We start from the raw sequence: 21,295 nt of genomic DNA, 5'->3' as shown, positions 1-21,295 counted from the left end.
CACTAATTTAATTTGGTTACTTCTACCAGCTTATTTTATCAGTGTAAAAAAAAAAAAAACACTCACACACAAACTCAAAAAAAAACAACATTTTCCACATCAAATGACATAATCTAATCAAGATTATGTGTAGAAAAGCAGGAATATGAGCAAACGCCTGGTTTTTATCAGTGTTGCTGAACTTACCACTGATAAGACTTTGAGTTGTCCACATGTAATGTGCACAGAGTAAATGAACGTCATAGACTCCCATTGTCCCAGGAGGGAACGCTCTTCCCTGAAACACTAGAACTAATGAAATAGAGACCTACAAATAGCAGTCATTACTGAGGGAGGACTTGGTTTGCACCAGCCTTTTCACTCTAACCCTGTTTACACGTATAACCAGCTTCATGGCATCACATAGGCACCGTAAGTGACACAGACGCAAACAACATGAAACACTGGGACTACAGTCTCCAAAATAGTGTCTTATTTATTTATTTATTTATTTATTTTGCAAAAATAAATTCTGTTCAGCTTAATTAGAGCTGAAATTTAAAAAAAAATAAGTTATGCATTTACATATTCGCAAATGATTGCTGCAGAAAAACATGTTGACATCTCTTTCTCTGTCCTTCTGTCAATAATTAAGTAAACAAGTAAGTGCAAATTGCAGTATTTTCAACGGTTAAATCTCGTCAGTAAAATCAGTGTCAGCCACAGAAGGGGGCTTGTGGAAATTTTAGCTCCAGCATGCATGGCAGGTCAAAGTTGTTCTTTTTTTGTTGTTGTTTTTTTTGTACAGTTTTGACAGCAGTCCAACTCCAGCGATGTATGAAAGTAGAGTCTTTGCAAACTTGCATCAGTATGACAAGTTCTATCACTCATGTCGGTTTTACTCTGTTTACAAAAACCACTACTTGCGATCGATACAACCGGGCAAACGCTTTTCGAACGAAGTCCTAAATTTGCTCTACCTTCTCCCTGTCTGCTCCAGGTTTGTTTTTTTGGTTTTTTCACGTAAACAGGCAAGAGGGGCCGCCGACTCGCCGACAGGCCCTCTCCCACTGCTGTAAACTAATTTCAATCAATCCTTCCTTTTTGCATCCAAAGCAGCCTCTGCTGGCTGCCACCGCCTGAAGATAACTATTTCACCACCTCTGTCATGCCTAATTAACAACTCAGATGTACAATTTAGAAATTTCGCAATTAACCTAGTAAAATATTGTTGGAGGATGCTAATTGTTATGCCAGTTGCCATAAAGGCTCATTTGCATAACGTATGTGCAAAAAACAATTATGAGCTGTTGATCGCACAGGAGCCCTGCAGAAAACGCTTGGAGCGATCGAGTGGGAAGAGACGGGGTGGATGGGGGGTGGATGGGTGGATGGGTGGGGTGGAGGAGGAGAAGACGTGTGCTCGAGTGTGCAGATGGAGGGACAGCGCCGGATCATTGTACATAAAAAACAGATTTGAGAGGCCATGTGCACAGCTACACAAGGCAGCGCCGCTGCAGAAACATCTCTCCCCGCAGCACAAAAGCATTTACCCTTCCAAATGAAACTGATATGCATGCTCTTGTTTTTTTTTTTTTTTTTACTCCCTCTCTTTCTCTCCCTGTCCTCTTTGTCTTGCTCTCCTTCTTTTCATCCCGGCTGATGGGGAAATGGAGGGTGTTTGGAAGCTACTTAGATAATAGCCACATCTTCCTCAGTCCCCCTTGTGCTTTAGAGGAGGAAGCAGTGGCCCTGCCATTGAGCCAGCCAGGAACCCAGCTGTGCACGACCCATTCGGCACAACCGCTATCTAGTGAGTACAGCCGCATCACTGGGGCTCCACGAGACAAAAAAGCAGCCAAAGTCAATTGTCTCAGCTGCTGAATAGCTTTCTGTTCTCTGTCATGCATTTACGAGGGCTTTTTTTTTCTGTGTGAAGAAAAGGGACCGAAATACAATGAATTAAATGTACAAAAATAAACTAAAATTATAGTAAAAGTTTGATATATATATATATATATATATATATATATATATATATATATACATATATATATACATTTATAAAAATATTATTTTTTAAATTTACATTTTTTTTGGAGGCTCTTTATCTTTGTCTAGGAGTAATAAAATATTTTTTCTTTCTTCAACTTCTGTTTGTGACAGTATGGTGGGTCTGGTTGCTGTACAGTGTTGGGGGAAACTTGCTTTAAAGAGTATTAAAATCAAACATCTCCCCCCCAACGCCACCCCTGTTGCATTACTGAGTTTATTAAATTAAAGGCATGGCAGGAAACACTGATTTTTTTTTTTTCTTCCTTTTACGCTAACATGCTCAGTCCTAACTATTTTTTTTACTCCTGGCAAGTTCTCTATATCTCTATATTGAATGTTTATTTTCCAGACAATACTTTCTTTCAGAACTCAGCAGAACATGTAACACAGACAAACTCCTAAATCCTCCCAGAAGACCTCCTTGCTTTTTATTTTTTCTTCTTTCTTTTTCTCTTTCTCAGAATCCAAGTCGGACACATCCAGGCAACATTCTCTTGGCCTTCGAGCGCAGGCTCTCCCTATAATCCACAGCTTTGCACACCGGATCACAGCATTTATCAGCCTGAATCTGCTACAATCTCTCCCTCTCTCGGTTACCTCTTTAGACCACCTCCCCGTCCTCACCCCCCACCCCCATTTTCTGAACCTGACGAGTCAAAGGTCAGGAAAACAACAAGTCAATACGCAAGCAAGACGAAGAAGAAGCGCCTCGCCGCTGAGAGAAAGCCATGGAGAGGGGTAAGCCCCTCTGCAGCGCGCTGTGATTTAGCCTGTAATAGTTTTCTGTAATCTCTTTCTATTGATTAAACCTCACATCAAAGAGAAGTCTTGCTACAGAACCTCTCTTTTCCTGCTCAGAAATACCATATGGAGGTAATCTTTCACCTTTGTTATTCTTGCCGCTCCCACCGCTGCTACTGCTGCTGCCCCTGCTGCTGGGAGCTCCTTCTCCCAAGCATGAGGAGGGGAGACCAGTGGGATAATACAAACCCAGCTCGGGGGAATAACTGCAAAACTCATCTGAATCGCACACAAATTCCACTCAATGCACCCATTGTCACCTTGCGCAGCTTGAATGTTACCTATTGTCCTGAAGCATGGCAGAATTTTGCTTTCAGGTTTGATATTTGGAACCAAAAAGAAAACCCCTCGCCAGCCGAGGGACAAAGAACGACACAGGCGAACCAAATTTCACTTTTTAGCTTATCTAAATGCAAAACTAAGAAGAAGAAGAAAAAAAATGAGGTTGGGGTGGGCTCCTGCTAAAAACACTCAATTTAGTGACAGGCAAATGACTTCATGCTGCCACTTAATCTCATTTCTTGCATAATGCTCTCTAATTAGCATATCAAAGTGAATTAATACTTCTAGGGGCATTAGCTATGCAGGAAAATGCTGTGGCTCTACAAAAACAGTTAGAGGAGCGCCATAAAGTTCCAAACACCCTGACAAGTGCTCAAATGTCTCACTCCACTTAAAAAAAAGCTATTTGACATGACAATAAGTTCTGATCACAACGATTACAGCAAAGAGTTGTAAAAAAAAAAAAAGTGTTGCTCAGGCTACACCGGGTTCCTATGGCTGAAAAGCGGCGGTACCGTGTTGTGATCTGAACAGATAGTGTAAAGTGTGAAGGAGACGCCAGCGAACGATGTGAAAGGCTCGCTGCGTGCGCTGGAGGAGTGGACCGGTCAACAAGGCCAGCAGACCAGCTGAGCTCTGTCAGACTCAGAGAGGGACAGACTGGGACTCCACAGCACAGGTTAACCACACACACACACACACACACACACACCCACACGCAGATTGCATGCAATGCACGCACGCACACGTGAACTCAAGCGCACAGAAAACTTGCTCTCCAATATCTCATCTCTTTCACACACATTTATTCTGAATCTCACACACCCACGCTAACGGCGAGCACGTAAAACTTTTGTTTCCTCTGAAATTAATTTTCCATTCTGTTTAAAAAAAAGAAAATAGATGTTTTTAAAACATTCAATGTCGGAGTTGTAAATTCAGAGAGGGAAGCAGAGTGTGATGTCAGAAATAAATCCACTAATCTATTTCTGTTCCATCCACATATCAGACACGCGTTTGTGCTGCTAAGCACTGCATCAGCTCCACTACTGGTGTCATTTCTGTACCTTAGTCTTATTTGTCTATATTTAAATTCTCTAAATTCAGCGACAGCACAGCCACAGAGCTTTCACAAGACCGAGGAGCCCGAGCCGGTCCCTGTGGACGCCACCTGTGTTGAGGAAGTTCATAAAGTTTTATGATCTCCTAAAAGCTAATTTCCTCATGAAGCGCACAAAGGTCACAAATCTGGCATGGAGGTTTCCTCATTAGACTTTTTCCCTTTTTTTCTAATTATTTCACCACCAGAAACACACCACAAACACCTGCACATTTCGTGCTTTAAACCTTAAGAATTGGGTGTTTAAATAAAAGGTTGTTGTTTTTTTTTTACCCTGGTCTTTAAAAAGAAAAGGATCTTAGATTGCTTCATTTACAACCTGAGCAAGGAGTTGATCTAATTCACTCTATCTTATTTAAATAAAGACATCATAGAAAGAGCTCTGTAGCAGGTCCTGCAGGCTCTAATGTTTTGAAAAGTTTTGATCTTTGGACCTAAAATTCAGTTCTCAGCTCGATTATGTGTGTCATCTCGCAGGCGCGTGGAATGTTTCAAAACCTCTGCTGTAAAAACATGTGAAATATTCATACAAATGCTAAGCAATTTTCTGCAAAAATCGATTTTGATTCATATCAGCAAAAATAACTTGACTATTTCTTGTTTTTGTTTGTTTTTTCCTTGCTTCTGTTCTCTGCAAATAAATGAGACTCCATAGAGTAGCACTCTAATTATAGACACGCAGACTGTAGTCTGCTTGAAAGTGTGGGATTGTTTTCATGTTATAAAGCATGAATTTCCGTGTGATCTTGGCTGTGTAGAGCATATGCTGCGGGATTTCCCCGTCCTGCTCTGTGCCAGGGGTAGGGAAGCACGCTTTCTGCTCAAATTCAAAAGACAAGACGCTCCTGCAGGAACGAGAGCATCTTCAGTGGAAAGTGACAACACTTACTGTTTCCACATGGCACACAGTGACAAATTTAAAAAGGTGATTGATTCATTCGGGCAGAGGTCTACCCCTCCACCACCCCGCCTTTCTCTCTCTCCTCTTCCAAAAAAAAAACCTTGCAACCTTAACCTGCACAATGCCATTATATCTATTCTTCTATTGTTTTTTTCTTTCTCCTTTTTTCCTAATATATATATTTTTTTAAATGTCAGGCCATTGTTTTTTATCTGCAGCAGGAAAATCTTACCTGTCTTTTCTTTGATTTCACAGAGAACGCTGAAGAGTGCTGGTTTCATTCTGTGACAGTTCAGTCCATGTTTCCTGTTTCAGTATAAGAAAAAAATAAAACACTCAAATAAGGTCACAGATAAAAAAAAAACATTAGACATAAACAAGTTTAAGCCTCTATGCACTTCACCTCACACACTCTTATAAAAAAAAATGTTACCTGAAGTTTAACATCTATTATGAAAATTGCTTATTTTCTAAATGATGCTTTTGTGGTTGCATCTATATGGGGCTGACATGTGTGCAGCACCAACTTTTTTTTTTTTTTTTTTGCAACACCACCACCTCGCTCAGGTTCAAACAGGTAGTTTAAATAAAACTATGTTGCTCCCTATTGTGACAACTTTCACGTGTGTTAAACGCTTCGCGAGGCTCAGCCGTTGGGCATTTCTGTTCTTACAGCCAATCCGGTCTATTGTTAACACACTGGGACTTCAGGTAATCAGGGCCAACAACATCCCTCAACAAAGATGCGTCCAGCGATTTGCTGGGAGGGCGAACTTAAACAAAACATATAAATCAACCAACTTTGCTTGCGCCTCGTCCAGACTCTGATCGGTTATGGTCATGATCTGATGCAGAATGTCACCGATGTCTTGCTTCCGCCCGTCCCCGTCCGTCCCGTCGTGTCCGTGCGGAGGCGGCAGCGGCATGCCTCCCTGCACCGAGTGGCCGGCCAGACTGACGCCGCCGATGGACTGCATGATCCGGGCTTGATCGTCCATAGTAGCCGCTAAAGAGTCTGTGCACTGAGCCACACAAATTGAAAAACTCATATACGAAATCGGCTAGGGCATATGCCGTAGAGACTAGGATGGATGCAAACGCAGTGTTTGTTCAGCGAAATAAAGACGCGTGTTTCTTGAATAATAACTACAGCAGGTATATGTATCTATCTATCTATATATATGTATATTTAGTGTGAAGTAGTCCTCTTGATGCTTTCTTTTTTTACGCGCGGGTCCAAAGTGCCCCAAAACGCGTGGCAGTGTTTTGCGTGAGGGAAAAAAAAAAAAGAAAAAGAAAAATCTTTCTTCTTCTTCTTAAAACTTCTTCGTCAAAATTGACGCTCCATCATATCCCCGCTCCAAATCCTCGCACCGATCAGTCTTTTTTTCCCCCCCTCTCCCTCACTCTCTCTCTGCGATTTAACACCGGTAGTGGAGACAAGAAACGGTCCTTGGTGGTCTCTTCACCAGAATCCCCGGCGCATGTCCTCTTGAAAATGTCCAAATCCCCCTTTGCGAAAATTATCCAACGTGAAAATGTGTAAACAAAAAATAACGGTAAAAAAATACAATAAAAAAAATAAAATAAAATAAATCTCAGGTAAACGTGGAGTAATGTTCCCTGTATATATTTTTTTAAAATCACAATCTGCAGCACAAGGTGTCCAAAGGTTACTATTAAAAAAATATGAAATGTAGAAAAAGTTGAGATTTTTGTTGTTGTTGCAAAAAGAAAGGGGAGAAAAAAGCAACGGCGAGACGAAATTAATTAGGACAGAACGCTGTATAAAAGGCGATGCGCAAAAAATATCTTGCCCTGCTGAAATTTATGAGCTCCAGCCCCTCTGCCTGTGTGTGTTTTATGTTGTTTGATGGCAGCGCTAGTGAGCGATTGACAGTGTGCCAATGCCACTCACTCAGTGCAGACGTGTCAGAGCAGGGTACAGGGGTAGGAAGGAGGAAAAAAAAAAAAAAAATTAAAAAAAAAATACAAAATACCGAAATGAAAATGCACGCTCCGCCCTGCAGAGGAGGGGTCTATACTCTTGTCACTTCTCGCCCGAACAGCGAAAAACAAAATGTTAAGAGCGAGCACTTAGGATGGTGATTATAATGATGAAAGCACGGCTGAGTCCCCTCTCTCTTTCTTGCAGCGGCTGCAGGCAGGGTATCCTCTTTCCTCGCGCGTGCACGCTGCAGCTATGTGCATATTCTGTAGCAATGATCGAGATTTAGCTCTGCAGCACCGCGGGCAAATGCATAATGAGAGTTTTTGCACAGTTTGATGAAGAACTGCATAGCCGCTTGCGAGCCTCGGTTCGAGCCAGGCGAAGCAGCCAGACATGTTTATATTATTGCAAGTGAAGCTCCGTGGGCCAATCCGGGCCCGGAAGGACGAAGACTGACGAGCCGTCCGTCCTATTGCTGGCAGATGCATGACGCCCAGAACCCACCCACTCCATCCCTCCATCTTCGAGCCCGCTCGTGCAGAAGGATGGGAACTTCTGATTGGCCGTTGCCACGAGTGACATCCATTGCACAAGCAGGCGGCGCTGCTCGGTGCTCCTCCGCAGTTGCTATGGCAGCAGACAAGTTGTTAAGCTGCTGGATGCGAGGCAACAAATATACAGCGCGCTCCTACAGCAGGCATCTATATTCCGGGGGAAAGAAAGAAGGGAAAAAAGCAAGCGGGCTGCTTTCGGTTTGAGGCCGTTTTCGCACATTATCTGGCAGTACAGGAAGTTATTAAGGCTGGCGTTTTTATTCTTTAGTTTTTGTTTTTCTGAGCAAGAGTTGTTGGAAAGAGCTCAAAAAAAAGAGAAGCTTGGTGTTATGCACGGCCCTTAAAAATCTAACTTTTAATACACTTTTTTTTTTTTTAGTGAATTGTATAAAAAAATAACATAATTGCAAAATAACTATGGGACTGAACATTATTAGTTCAAAAGACACTAAAATAGATACAAAATAAAATAAGTTTTAGCACATGAAACTGGTTTGTAAATCACATTGTATCTCATTAAGTTTTCTTTTTTGTTTTTGTTGGTATTTTTTTGTTTGTTTTGTTTTTTTTTAAGAAATGAGGAAAGTGGACATATGGAACGCTCTGTGACTCACTATCTGTCTGTCTGTGCCTTTAACCAGTTTATATCTTAAAACAAAGAATCCAGAAGATTTAAAACTCATTTTGTTATGTGGGATTCTTTTGTCCAATATTATTCAGTTTCTGGTTCTACGTGGTGAGGATTTAACAGTTTCAGGATGGGATATTTTAACGTGTCTCTAAGTAGCCCTGGTAATTTTTCTTGTCTTGCGTGTGCAGATTTTAAACAGACAATGATGCGAATGCATTTTCAAAAATCTGATGTGTTTCTACAAGTTTCAAGTAGTTGTTAAATTTAGAACTACTGGATATTCATCGCATTGCAATTTCTGTGTCACCTCATGATATTGTGAAGTTGCAAGTTGTATTATAAAAAAAAAATAAAAACATGAATAAATGTAAATTAAAAATGCAAATAAATCTGTATAAACATCAGAGTTAAAGTAAACTAAAAAAGTTTTTATAAAAATGGGTTTTGGCAGCATTTCATTTTATTTGCTTTATAACGATCATCTCGAGTTCGTGCCGAGATCTCACACTTAGTGTTTTGTTAAATCTTGAGACTTGACAGCAGGAAACAAGTAAGTGCAGTGGCAGTTCTTGGCCTCTACTGTCCCCAGGGATGGAAAAATAGATTTAACAATTTCGCTTCTTTTTTTTTTAAGTTAAGAAGACTACGTTTTTCTATAAACCAAAACTGAATTTTAAAGAATCTGCAATTAGCGTAGTATGTTTAACCAGTACAGGTTTGACCTCTCTGTACATCACAGTTTTCGCGCTTGTGTCAGTGTGTGATTTTCTCGATGCAAGAAGAGTGCAGAAAAATGTTCAATTTGTTTTCTCATTTATCGGGTAGAGATTTCAGAAATCTCAAACTGTGTTTTACAAAATGCTTCCATGTGGAATGTTTCATTTCAGGTTTGACCAGAAAAGATTTCTTTTTTTTTTTTTTTAGATTTTGAAGAATAGGTGATTAAATGCCAATCCCTTAAATTCAGCACGGCATTTAATAATCTCAATTCAAAAACCAATTTTGGCATCGTTAGCATCCAGTAGTACACAGCCATGTTTTTTCACTGTGCTTAGCCTGCACAGCACAGTGACGATTCCCTAACTGACTGGAAATCCCAATAAGCCACAGAAACGTTCTGAGGGCACAGATTATAGACAATTTTGTTTGTTTGCATTTTTTTTGAGAACCTGCTTTTGTCACACCTGTTTCCTGTGCAAAAAGTCATATTCCTCATGTCATAAAACAGCTACTATATTCTTTGAGCAGGAGCCAGTCATTATGATTAACACTTAATTCTCTATATTAATGATTTGAATTTGTAGAAATGTAGCAGTGAATTCCTGAGATGTGGTTTGTTCATGCTGGTCAAAACAAAGAAAAGACAATGATTCATCGTCAAGAATGACAGCCGAGTGACGAGACTAATCTTCAATAAAGGAAAAAAGATTTTCTTAAAAAATTTTAAAAAAAAACTTAATTAGGAGCCATGGTACAGTGACTCATTACTTAAAACAATAGTTCAACATTTGAACTATTGACAGTAGGAATAGTTTTAGCAGCAGGGGGAGGACATCGTCCTGCTGATCTATTCTGCACTTCACAAACTACAGGAGGAGGAATCAGATGTGCTTCACATAAATGAGAAGATTCAGTTATAAGGATGCGATGTACAGGCAGAAGCCATGCACCATAAAGAGAAACTCAAATCTCACAGAAGCAGTGAAGGCATCTGAATATTTCATTTTACTAAAAAAAAAAAAAAAAAAAAGCAGAACTTGACACACAGAATGATAGAAGACAGAACAAGAGCAAAAGTCAGAAAAATTGGCAAGAAACATTAAAATATATTCCAAAATGCACTAATTTTCATAAGTCGCGTATTTCAGATTTAATCTAACCCGATTCTCAGACAAATTTCTAATATGTAAATAAAGTCATTACGGTCCGACTTGCCGTTTTGCGTTCCTCTACTCATCCGTTTGACCTTGAAGGAGGGGGGCGACGCAGTCTTTAAGTTTAGTGAATGGGAGTCCCAGGACTACTGCATTTATCATGGAAATACTGAGCTGTCAAGTCACAGTGCATACCTGTCAGGAAAGGCTCAAAGGTACAGCTCAGGCTCCTCTCCTCTCTTGCAGTGCATGATTCTTCATTGCATTGCATAGCAGGCCTATTCACCGTTGTTTTCAGCCATATGTCAACATAATCCATTTCCTTATGTGACAGCTCCTAACAGTAAGACATTGTTGAGAGGAAGGAGGGGGGGGGCAGCACTGGTTCTCTCAAAAACGTGTTTACATAACACTTCTACAAGCAGTTTTCCTTTATTGGTGGAAACAAATATTGAAAAAATAAAAAATTCCTGAAAGACAGTTTATTTGACTTTCTGGTTTCCTTCCTGGTTAAATTAGGAGAAACTGTTTTTGCGAAGCGAGCACAGCGAGGCGAAGGAATAAGCACCTACGAGTGGCAGAGACAACACTTTGTCATCATGCTTCTCATTGTGACATCTGAAAAGACCCACAGGTGCTGTAGAAAGTGACTGTGTTGTCATATTTCATTTAGGCATCCTTCTGCAAAGCTGTAATTGCCTAATTAGCTTGTTAATTAGGAGATTAGCATTTACTGATAGAGTGGCTTGCTCTGTTGTGATGAGAGTAATACAGATTAAGTGAGAAGTTATGGGTGCGTGAGTTCACAATTTCTCTGTCCACAAACGGGTCACAAATCATTAAAAGGTTTGTGGGGAAAAGCTGGGATGTATCACATCTGACGACGGCGCTTGCTTTTCCTCGCAGCCTCCCTGCTTCAGAATCACACTGATGGCAGGGGAGGAAAGTAGAGGGGCAGCCTGTCACACGAATCCCTCCCGGTCTGAGTGTCGCCTGCATCATTCCTCGTTGCTCAGGGAAGTTGGAGGAAATGACCGAGCAGACGGTGCCGGAGACATTACTAACCTAATTATCAGCAGTCTTTCTTCTGCTTTGGCTACTTCGTTTTATTTATATCCTGATATGTGTCGCTGCTGTGCATGCACCTTGTCTCCATTACAACTACACATGTGAGAGGAGAGAGCAGAGTAGAGAGAGTGGTGGCTGAATTTGACCCAAGGTTTAGCGGGAACTGTTTTATAAACACACTGGCTTCAACAGCTCAACTACATGGGTTAGCAGGAAGTGGAAATAAGTGGCTAATTTAATGTGATGCAAGACGAATAAGTACCAGGACACGTCCGTGTTACCGGAAAAAAGTTACTTTTAATATGAACATGATCTCTCATTATAGTGGTGCATAAACTAGATATACTCACAGTTACATTACTATGTGTTCACATGTCATATGATTTACCTTGATTTAGAAATTTGTGCAATTAATTAAGTTTATTTCACTGCTGTAGGTCCTAATTTTTATATGATCTAGTCAGTAAAGAATCTGTTGTATTCACTGAACTAATTTCATATTTTAGATGTCAAATCTTAATCGTCAAATGAATTTGCAACTTTAGGATTGTTGTCAGACTGATAGAAATACCATGACGAAATATTAATCTAAAAGAAAAAAATGCTGCTGCTTCTTTTGATTTTATAGTTGTGCTGGAATAGCAAAACAAACAAAAAAAAAACACTATTGTTTTGTGTAACAATGCATATTTTGCTAAAACTTAACTAATGGTGTATGTTATGTCAGTGACGCATCCTAGACACACATAGCAGAAGCCCTCTGTATCTCCATATTTATTGATTTTTGTTTTCTTGTGAAATTCAACTCTATTGATTGCTCTTCAATTTGAATTTCCATCTGGTACAATTTTTTATTTAGTTTTTTTTTTTTTTTTGAAAAGTTGTGATTTGGGGAGATACAAGTTTTTTTTGTTGTTTTTTTTTTTGCCTGACAGCAACAATATAATGTGGGAGTATTAGCATAAATATAGTACATATAATCTGCACCTGTGCAAAGAGTTAGTTACGTTGTCAGTGGTGTCATAATCTCCTTTATCAAATAGTATAAAACTGTACTATTGCACATAAGTTACCTTCCTGTATATAAGATTCTGGAAGATCTTGTACCATCTCAAAATTATGAAGAGAAACCTTAAAATTTCATATGTAATTAATTATTCAAATGGTGTCAACACGGTACAGGAGATATGGGGGGGGGAAGACTCTAAAAACGCTGTGAATAAGTAACAGATATTTAAAAAATTGTTCTTGAAGGGAAAAAGCTTTGCTTTACAGCTTATTTGAAGCTTTTAATGACGAAGATAAATAAGCAGCTGTTTTCAATTCCATGAAAATCAACAATAATGAAAATATGCCCTGTAATAAGTTTGAGTGCTTCTACAGTATGTAGCCACTCGTTTTTTATCTGGTTATATGAGGCAGCTCATTTTTCTCCGCGACCACAAGGAAATAAAAGACGGAAAATAAAGATGTCTCCTTAGAATATCAACGTTTCAATAAGGTTTTAATTCCGAGGGCATTTTGCGAGGATCCTGTGTCTTTAGTAAGTCAAGACAGATGTGGAGGATCAGTGGCAGGCAGTAATCAGGAGAGGAAGGTGAGAGGTACACAGCTATACTGCTCACCACGATCAATCATACTATACTTGTCCTCCCTCGACTCTCTGGCTGTTACTGTCTCCAGTGAATGCGCTTCTCTCTTTGCTTAAAATTATTACACAGGCCATAAACCCAGAGAGGTGAGTGTCCTGCTAATGTGGGTACATGTAGTGGTTGCAGTAACCTTTCGGAGTGGCCAATGGCCGGCGGTGGCTTGGACATGGGCCATATATTCTGGTCAATACCAGAGCCACGGATTGACTTGAGGGGAGGCATTTTAAGGCCTCACATTTTAATTGACATTGAGGCTGCAGTTGAACATTGATTCTCAAGAGCGGAATAGAATCAGAGCCTGATTGCTGCGCTATTTATTGCAAAAATCCTAATCAATTTGAAGGCTTTCTTAAACTTTTAATTTGCAGAAATGCTGAAAGAGGTTAGAGCGGGTGGCAGGGGGGAGAGACGGCTTCCCCTCGTGACACTGATGTGGATCTTCTCTCGTAAACTGATCAAATATATTCTACAAATATAATCTGGTACGCGTCGTTTCATTGAAATTGTTTAATTTCACTTTGGTCCAGCAGTAATTTCATTTTGTGAAACCATATGTAAAACTGTCACTTCTGTTGAATCTAAACTCTTCATCTGGCCGCAGATTTCTCTCAAAACCACAGTTTGTTGTGTTATTTATCTCTTGCTGCGTGCAACTATTCTGATTAAAGCATAAACTTTCACAATTTCTCTTCTTTGAACATCAGTTGGTCTGGTAATGAAGAGAAAATCTCTGAAGAGGTCAGACCAGAGCGTGTCTAAATCACTGCGGCCAGACTGCCCTCAACTCAGCTTGAGTATTGACATTATGCCAGCTCTGACACCATAACTCAACCCACTGCGATGGTCATTTGATAAATGGTATCATAAATTGTTGACAAAACAATTTGTGATGTATTATGTTACCGATGGGTTGTACTGCTTATCAAATCAAGTAATCTGGCAGGACTTGCCATTCATCAGCATAATGCAAGTGCTAGCTGCAGCTGGTGATGACTTTGTTGCTTTGTCAACATGCATGTTGCAGGAAGCAGTGTCTGTGTTTCTAAAGGTGTGACATATCTGTCTTTTGCTTTGTAGTTTTCTTTTTTTTTTTAAATCATAAAAATTTTAATGAAAAGCACTGGAGGAAAATCTGACATAAAATCTTCGACGCTGTGATAAATTGAAACGAGGAGAATTGGTCTCTCCAAATCTTTTTTTTTTTTTTTTAACGGGTTGCTTTCGTGATTTTGGTAAATATTCTGTAAAAAGATTAATACCATAGTTTAGCTATGGCTCACATTTTCCATTGTACATGAATAAGCAAACAATATTTGAGATGTTACTGGAATCAAATATACATCTTGGGTCAAGTAATATCAAGTAACAACTGGAATTTGATGGAAACAGATGTTCTGAGTAAATAACCACAAGGACCTATACGTACTTCTATGTTAATAGCTCTCTAATGAAATGTGAAGGCAGTTACAAGGTTTGCAGAATTGTGCTCCCATTAAACAATGTGTCATTTTTTCATACTGGTACTGCTCTACCCAGTATCATTTGTCCCCGGGAAACAATAATCAGTTTTTATACTAAAATGAGGATGCTAGAAAAGTTGTCTGGGGAAAGTAAATTATTAATTTCTAATAACCTCTCAAAGAAGCTTAAACATTTTATTGTAAACAAACAGCACCATCATCAAATTAAGGGCTATATGTTTTGATTTGTCCCACAACACATTATATGCTCTACATCATTTTAAACATGTTATTAAAAACAAGAGATGCTACAGTACACCTCTGTAGTACTGTACTGTAGCAGTGGTGGTGCAGTTCTTACAGGCAGAGCTTCTCGCTCTGTCAGCATGGCTTTGTCCCATAATAGAAATGTACACAGGTCATGTGCTTTTTGTAAGATGAATTAAAATTCACTTCTTAAATGTTTGCCAGAAATGAGAACCGTGAAATTAAAAGAAAATTTACAATATTCTAAACTGCTGACTTTCAAAATACCTCACATTTGAAATACACATCAATGAATCCAAAATGCTAGAACATGCTAGAATGTAAGCAAACCTTTTTGATTCATAGAACTTTGTCAAACATTAGGTATATGGTATAGGCATTAGGTATATATATATATATATATATATATATATATATATATATATATATATATATATAAAACTTTGTACGTAGCTTTAGCTTGTTATGTGAAAGTGCTAATGCAAGCTAAAGCTACATACAAAGTTCTATTTTTGCTCCAAATACATAGAAATTAAAAGTCTTACAATGGTTTTTCACCTTTGCTGAGTTAACTTGTCAGCCTTACTGTTCACTCTTGGCTCCGTAAAATGAAAATAATAGTTAACTGACCAACATCAGTTAGGTTTAGGGAGGATTTGTTATTAAATTCAGGTAGCCGATGTTGTAATTTAACCAGTTTCACATTTACAACAACACGATTCATTATGATTTTATTAGTTTTAATGGCTGACATGTAATACTCTTCCAAATGTAATTATCGTTCATTCATAAAAATAAATAATGTTTAAAAAAAAAAGAAAAAAAACGTACTTCTTTGTTTTTTTAACATGGTCAGACAAATGAACAGCAATTATCACAACCAAGTAAAGATTTTTGTGACAACACTTCATTAAAAATAAACTTTAAACTTCTAGTTTATCTTTTTGTCCAGACTGGCACATATGTCACGATCTAAAGCAGTTATTTTTATCTTTTTCTGGATCTTTTGTTCTTTATTCCTCATAAAAACATGCCAGATAGGAGATAATCCTCAACAGCGAGTTCATTTGTGAAGGGTAAGTGACAAGCAGTGTTATCACTGTGACCACTAACTGTCTTGTTTTTCCTCTTAAGTGTACTGTATGGTGAGAACATTTAAAAGAAAAAACGAAAGCAGCAGTCAGCCTGGTTTGAGTAATTAGGAGGCACTATAAAACAAAATGCAAAAAAGCAAATTTCTTTATTTTTAGCTTCAATGAAGTCAAGAGATTAAAATTGTCATCTTTCCTCAAACATGTTGAGGAGGTGAAGCACACGGTGCAGTATTTATGAAGTGCACCACCGTATAGCAGGCGCTACAGCCAATTTTCATCAGAAATATTTGATCTTAGCAGACAGTGCCGAATGGAAGGCTCCCGCTCTTGATCAAGACGCAGCGCTGCACCTTTTCATCATGCTGTTCTTTGCTGGAAGTTGCCTTTCCATCCTCTCCCTGACAGTGGCTGGCATGAAGTGACCCATTGGCTTCAAAGAAACATTGAAGTTCTGCAAACAATCTGTCACGGAAGCACGGAAACCAGCGTCTACAGGCTACATCTGCCCACAAACCTCTTCATGGAGGCATCGTTTGTTGTGGATGTGATGGAGGACGTGTGTTGTTAGCATACAGAGACCATTTCATGCAGCATTGTTCACCTCTTAACGTGGTATTAGTCTGGTTTGTTGAGAAAATAAGGATCGGATGACCCACTAGTTTTTGACATTTAGTATCTCATGGAGGAGACAACAGGATTTATGAAATGGGTCACACACAAACACACGCACGCCCACCCCCGCACGTGCACACGTGAGTCTTAGCAAAGACTCCAGTTAAAGCCACATGACCTTAAGAGAGAAGGAGACGTATTACTAGAAAATGCTAATGTGGTTCACTTGGTGCACATTAATTCTGTGCATGAACAAGACGCATATTTCATTTCAGCAAAAACAAAAATGTGGCTTTAGAGTGATGAGTTTTTTTCATAAATCTTTAAAAAAGCTCCTTAGCAATTAGTAATTTCCTAATTGTTAACATCAGAGTTCGAGTTATTTTTCTTGTGAAGACACTGGAATTAAAGAAAACTGCTGATTTAGAAAGTTTCCAGAATAGGCGAAGAGTGCAATGAAACTAAGTAAGTATTTTGTGTGCCAGTAGTGGTAAATTAAAGAAGGGTGTGACATGAAAGCATCTAATTTCTAAAGTTTGGTTAATTTACAGCACTTTTTTTTTTTACCCATCTGCAGCAGTGACTCTTCTGAAAAGTGGGCCGTACTGAAATCTCAAGGTTAATGCTCCTCGGGAGAATTTCCCTTTGGCCTTCAGCGCAGATCACTGCAATTAGGCTTTTCACTTGTGAATTTAAACAGTTTGAAATGAGGGGGTCAGCTTTCATTATTTGACCCCGCGCCCTCAAACAGAAAGATAGCAGCGAGGTCAGATGTGTCTTGTTGGAGGACCGGGATAGCGGTGAACTCTGAGCTGTGATTAATTCTCTGTGTGCGTTCTGAGTTTTGCCTCTTTTTCCCTTTAAAAGGTCTGCGCAGTTTTTGGCAGTTCAATTTAGTTTCTATTCTGCAGTTGCTGAAGTGTGGAACCTAATCTCAAACAAATTATTTATGCATATTACTTTAAGCACAATGTATGATTCGAGTTGTGTGCTTTGTGTACACAGCGTCTACCTCAAAACACCACTTATTGGCTGAAGCCGACCTCGTGCATCTGGTACTCGGTTGATTCAATCAGCCGTTTCATTGCAACCAGAACGAGTAAGATGATGTTCTAATTTCATTTCGTAAACACAGCTACATTTCAACACTGCTTCGGGTCATGTAAGGCCATAAATTCAAAGCAAAAGATCTGACACAAACATCATTTACAAGACATCAAATAATTAATACTCCCTTATGTTGTGTAAGATTTTTTTTTTTTGTGTTTGTTTTTAAATTATTTACCCAATAAGGCGGATAGATAAGCAGTTAAAATCCTGAATCAACATTATGAGAGTACGTAAAAGTGGACCAAATATTTTTCTCCATGCTCTGCTCTTACACCGTCAGCTTTTTTGCGTGTTTTTAAATGCTCATTGTGCAAATTATTATTATTATTATTGTTTTTTTACTTTAAATAGGGATGTCAAGCTCTAGACTTTGAGGGTGGGTGACTGGCAACTTTTTGATGTATCACAAATCCAATACGCTAATATCAAAGCAAGGAAATGACCTTCTCACGCCCTAAAGCTCAGCAGAGTCCTGCTAATGACCTAATTGTGTGATTCAGATTTGTTGACCAGGAGGCGCATGAAAAAGTTGCAGGATGCCGTTCAACAAGGACTGCAGTCTGATTCTGTTGGCTTAAGTAATTGAACAATCTGCTCAGTTTGCAGTCAGCTTCTCATAGTTTATCAGCTTAATTTTCAAAACTTTGCAACTTTAAAGGTTCTCTTTTCATTATTTTTGAAATAATTAAGTTTATCGTCAGCAATACTTCCCCCACTCGTAGCACAAAAGTGTGATATTTCTGAGAGCTTGTTGGAAAAACCAAATAAATCCTGGTTGAAGCCAACAAATTCTGCAGTTATGGAGAATTTGTCTCCATAAGTCTTTCTTGTTGGTTACTATTCATGGGAATTTTTAATCATTATTTCTAAAAAAACAAAAAAACCCAAAAACATTTATGAGGTCAGGCACTGATGTTGGACACCAGTCTCATACCATAATCCTCCCTTCATTGATCTCTACTCTCCAGGAAACTGACAAGCACATACTGGTCCATTCAGTTGCAGGACAAAGAGGGAGAAGTCATCTTTTCAAGGATCACATATCACATCTAGTATCCAGGGGTGGTGTGCTTCACATAACTCCATTCTGCACATCACTGTGTCATGGTTATAGTGTAGCTTCTCAGCCATGGACATTCATTCAATGAAGCTCTCTACGCACTGATGTGGAGCTAATCTGAAGGCCACGAGAACTTTAAAGTTTGGCCGCCACTGGCTCAGCGGAAAGTTACCGACCTCTGCGCATTATGTGACTCCGCTCCTCCTGACTCCACTCTGCAAATTTACACCACATAAATTACGTAACCACATCATGGCTGAGTTGTTTTCATTCCCAATTGCTTCCACATTGATGTAGCACCACTAACATTTAACTGTAGGGTATTTATTTGTAGTTGTGAGGAAATTTCATGGCTGGACTTATTGCATAGTTGGCATCTCTTCACAGGATTGGATTCCCTGAGCTCCTGAGAGCGACTCGTCCTTTCAAAAATGTTTACAGAAGGAGTTTTCAAGTAACAGATTTGATCCAACTTTGGCCTTGGGATTGGCAGGAAGTTTGGAATTTGATGATTTAAAGGAGCGACCCGATACCTTTGAGGACATGGTGTTTTTGCTATTAATGCTTCTTTTTTATGAAAACATAAAAAACAATAAATAAATACAGTAAGATAAATTAAGAGAGTGAAGCAAAAGCAACAAATGTGTGTGTTACAATATATATATATATATATATATATATATATATATAGAGAGAGAGAGAGAGAGAGAGAGAGAGAGAGAGAGAGATATACGAAATGAAACAACTCCCCTTTAAATATCCAGTGGATCTAGAGATGATTTTTTTTCCCTCTCTGTGTTTTAAAAACTGTAAGCAAGCACTGTCATGTTGTCAGGTTTACAAAAATAATTACATTTCTTACAAAGCTGAAAATATTATAGCAATAAGACAAGTTACATGCTAAGCTTAAAGGTGTGATGTGACAAGCTAATTAAACGTAAGTCGTCGTTATAGTAAATACGACGGTGTGTAGTTTTCCCTTTATATGAGTTCCTTCAATAACAAGATTCAAATTAAAGTAATTAATTTAAGTGTACTTTAATTAAATTTTCTTTGATTAAAGTAAAGGTGAAATTAAAACAATTTGTAAAAAGAAAAAAGAAACCTTCACCCTTATGGTGAAGAAAAAAGAAATCAAGTGAAAGCATGTTTGTGAGGTCAGGAATTCACTGCGTAGATGATGACTTCAACGCAATCTCACAAACTAGCTGATTAATGACGACACCTTTAATAAGACTTAGTTCTGTGGCAATTAACCACATAACTAGTGTCCACTGACGCTCTGAGGAAGGAGCGCGCGTTCAAATGCAGGCTGCAGACGGAGGAATGTCGCGTGTGAGCAGAGGCAGAACAAAAAACGCTTGTGTTGACTGGGAACAATTTTTGTCCTTTCAATGCATTGCAACATATCTTTCATTAAGGTTTAGGCATTAGATTAAACTGGAACCAGTATCCAATAGTAATTAACTTGAGTATATCGGGAGGCCATTATTCACATTAAAGTAACCTTTTAATAGCGGAGCCTTTAACTCCACTGCAGGTAATGACTTTAAAGAGTGCTTATTAAAAGAGAAATGGTAATGAGCTTTAATAAAGCAGAACAACTTTGAAATGAAGAGCACTTTTCAATAGGAAAGGATGAAGGGATCGGACCTGTGATTCCATTAACGAGACTAATGATTCCTTATCAGCCCTCTTACGTGTACATGGAGTTAGCATTAACAGTGATTGAGGACAGGTTTCAGTATAAAGATGGGCCCTTTCATTGCCCTTTAAAAGATCAGATAAGAGAAAAAGAACTCGAGTAATTTAAATCATTGAGAATTGATAACACAAGTCCTCCGACCTCCAACCCAGGCGACTGGAGCTCGGATCTCCTTCACCGCTCCTGGAGTGTAATAATACAGAACATTTGTAATTATAATACACATTTCTGTCATTATGTAGGAAAATGAAGCGAATGGAAGGAAACGGATTAAGCGATAATTGTGTCAAAATTGTTTGACACTTTTTTAAGTTTGTGCTTTTAAAACTATTTAATAGTTTTGATGAACTATTAAATAGTTCATTATTTATAAAGATGCACTGATTAGGGTGTTGACTGATACCAGTTATTAGCTTTTCATGTCATGTATCATGTAGCTCACCCTGTTTTTCTGAAGTAATGTAAAGTCAAATGGGGGCAAAATCAGCAGTTTTGAATTAGTTAATTAGTAAATTAGCTAGTAATTAAGCTGAATTTAAAGGAAAAGCACTGTCCCCATGTATGCATCAAAGCATTCATATACGCTTTGTATGATTTTTATTTATTTCCAAAATGGTGTGTTTTTTTTAGGGCATTTAATGAACATGAGCAGGAAAATGTAATTTGTAACAATCAAGGTAGAATCGGGCATTCAGTATCGCTCCCCGTTCAATCGGTGCATTGCCTGCTCTTAAATATGCATTTTATATCGTGCTAACTACTTTAATAGAGCAGGCACAGGGTTTGAAGGTGGAGAAGACAAAGAATTAAAGAAATGCAGGGACAGAGGGAAGTGAAATAATTAAATCAGTCTTTGGCGAGCAGCTGGAGCAGGACTCCAGCTGACAGCAGCACCTGGGTGTGCAGCACAGGCTGCCTGGGGCTTCCACCCCCCCACTCACTGCCAACCCTCCCTCATCTTTTCAAAGCCCTGTAACATCCCCCTCCCACAATCCCCAGACTCTGCTGGAGCTCTAGCTGGTGCCCCCACCCTGGCTGTTCGTGTTTTGAGACAGAGGTGGCATCGTCATAGTGCTGCTTACAGCTAATTACAGGGATGATTTGTGGAATGCCGCGTTT

The 21,295-nt window shown here is 38.9% G+C and overlaps 1 protein-coding gene across 9 annotated transcripts in view; it reads right to left on the bottom strand.

The window, feature by feature from the left end:
- Positions 1 to 7,566, bottom strand: part of pbx3b (pre-B-cell leukemia homeobox 3b) — a 79,544-nt gene extending 71,978 nt beyond the window's left edge. Inside the window, exons 1-2 of one of the 9 annotated variants that reach the window (XM_032578773.1) lie at positions 5,940 to 7,566; positions 5,371 to 5,450 (exon numbers count right to left, since the gene is read on the bottom strand). In XM_032578773.1, the coding sequence (XP_032434664.1) occupies positions 5,371 to 5,450; positions 5,940 to 6,187 (328 nt within the window). In that variant the 5' untranslated portion in view covers positions 6,188 to 7,566. The remainder of the gene's footprint in view (positions 1 to 5,370; positions 5,451 to 5,939) is intronic. The other 8 variants (XM_032578775.1, XM_032578780.1, XM_032578774.1 and 5 more) reach the window with 8 other exon arrangements.
- Between the last annotated feature and the right edge of the window lie 13,729 nt (positions 7,567 to 21,295).

This window comes from Xiphophorus hellerii, chromosome 12 (genome assembly GCF_003331165.1).
Source record: "Xiphophorus hellerii strain 12219 chromosome 12, Xiphophorus_hellerii-4.1, whole genome shotgun sequence".
In the NCBI taxonomy this organism is placed as follows: Eukaryota; Metazoa; Chordata; class Actinopteri; order Cyprinodontiformes; family Poeciliidae; genus Xiphophorus; species Xiphophorus hellerii.
Note: the sequence above shows the minus strand (reverse complement) of the source record. Positions and strands in the feature narration are given on the sequence as shown.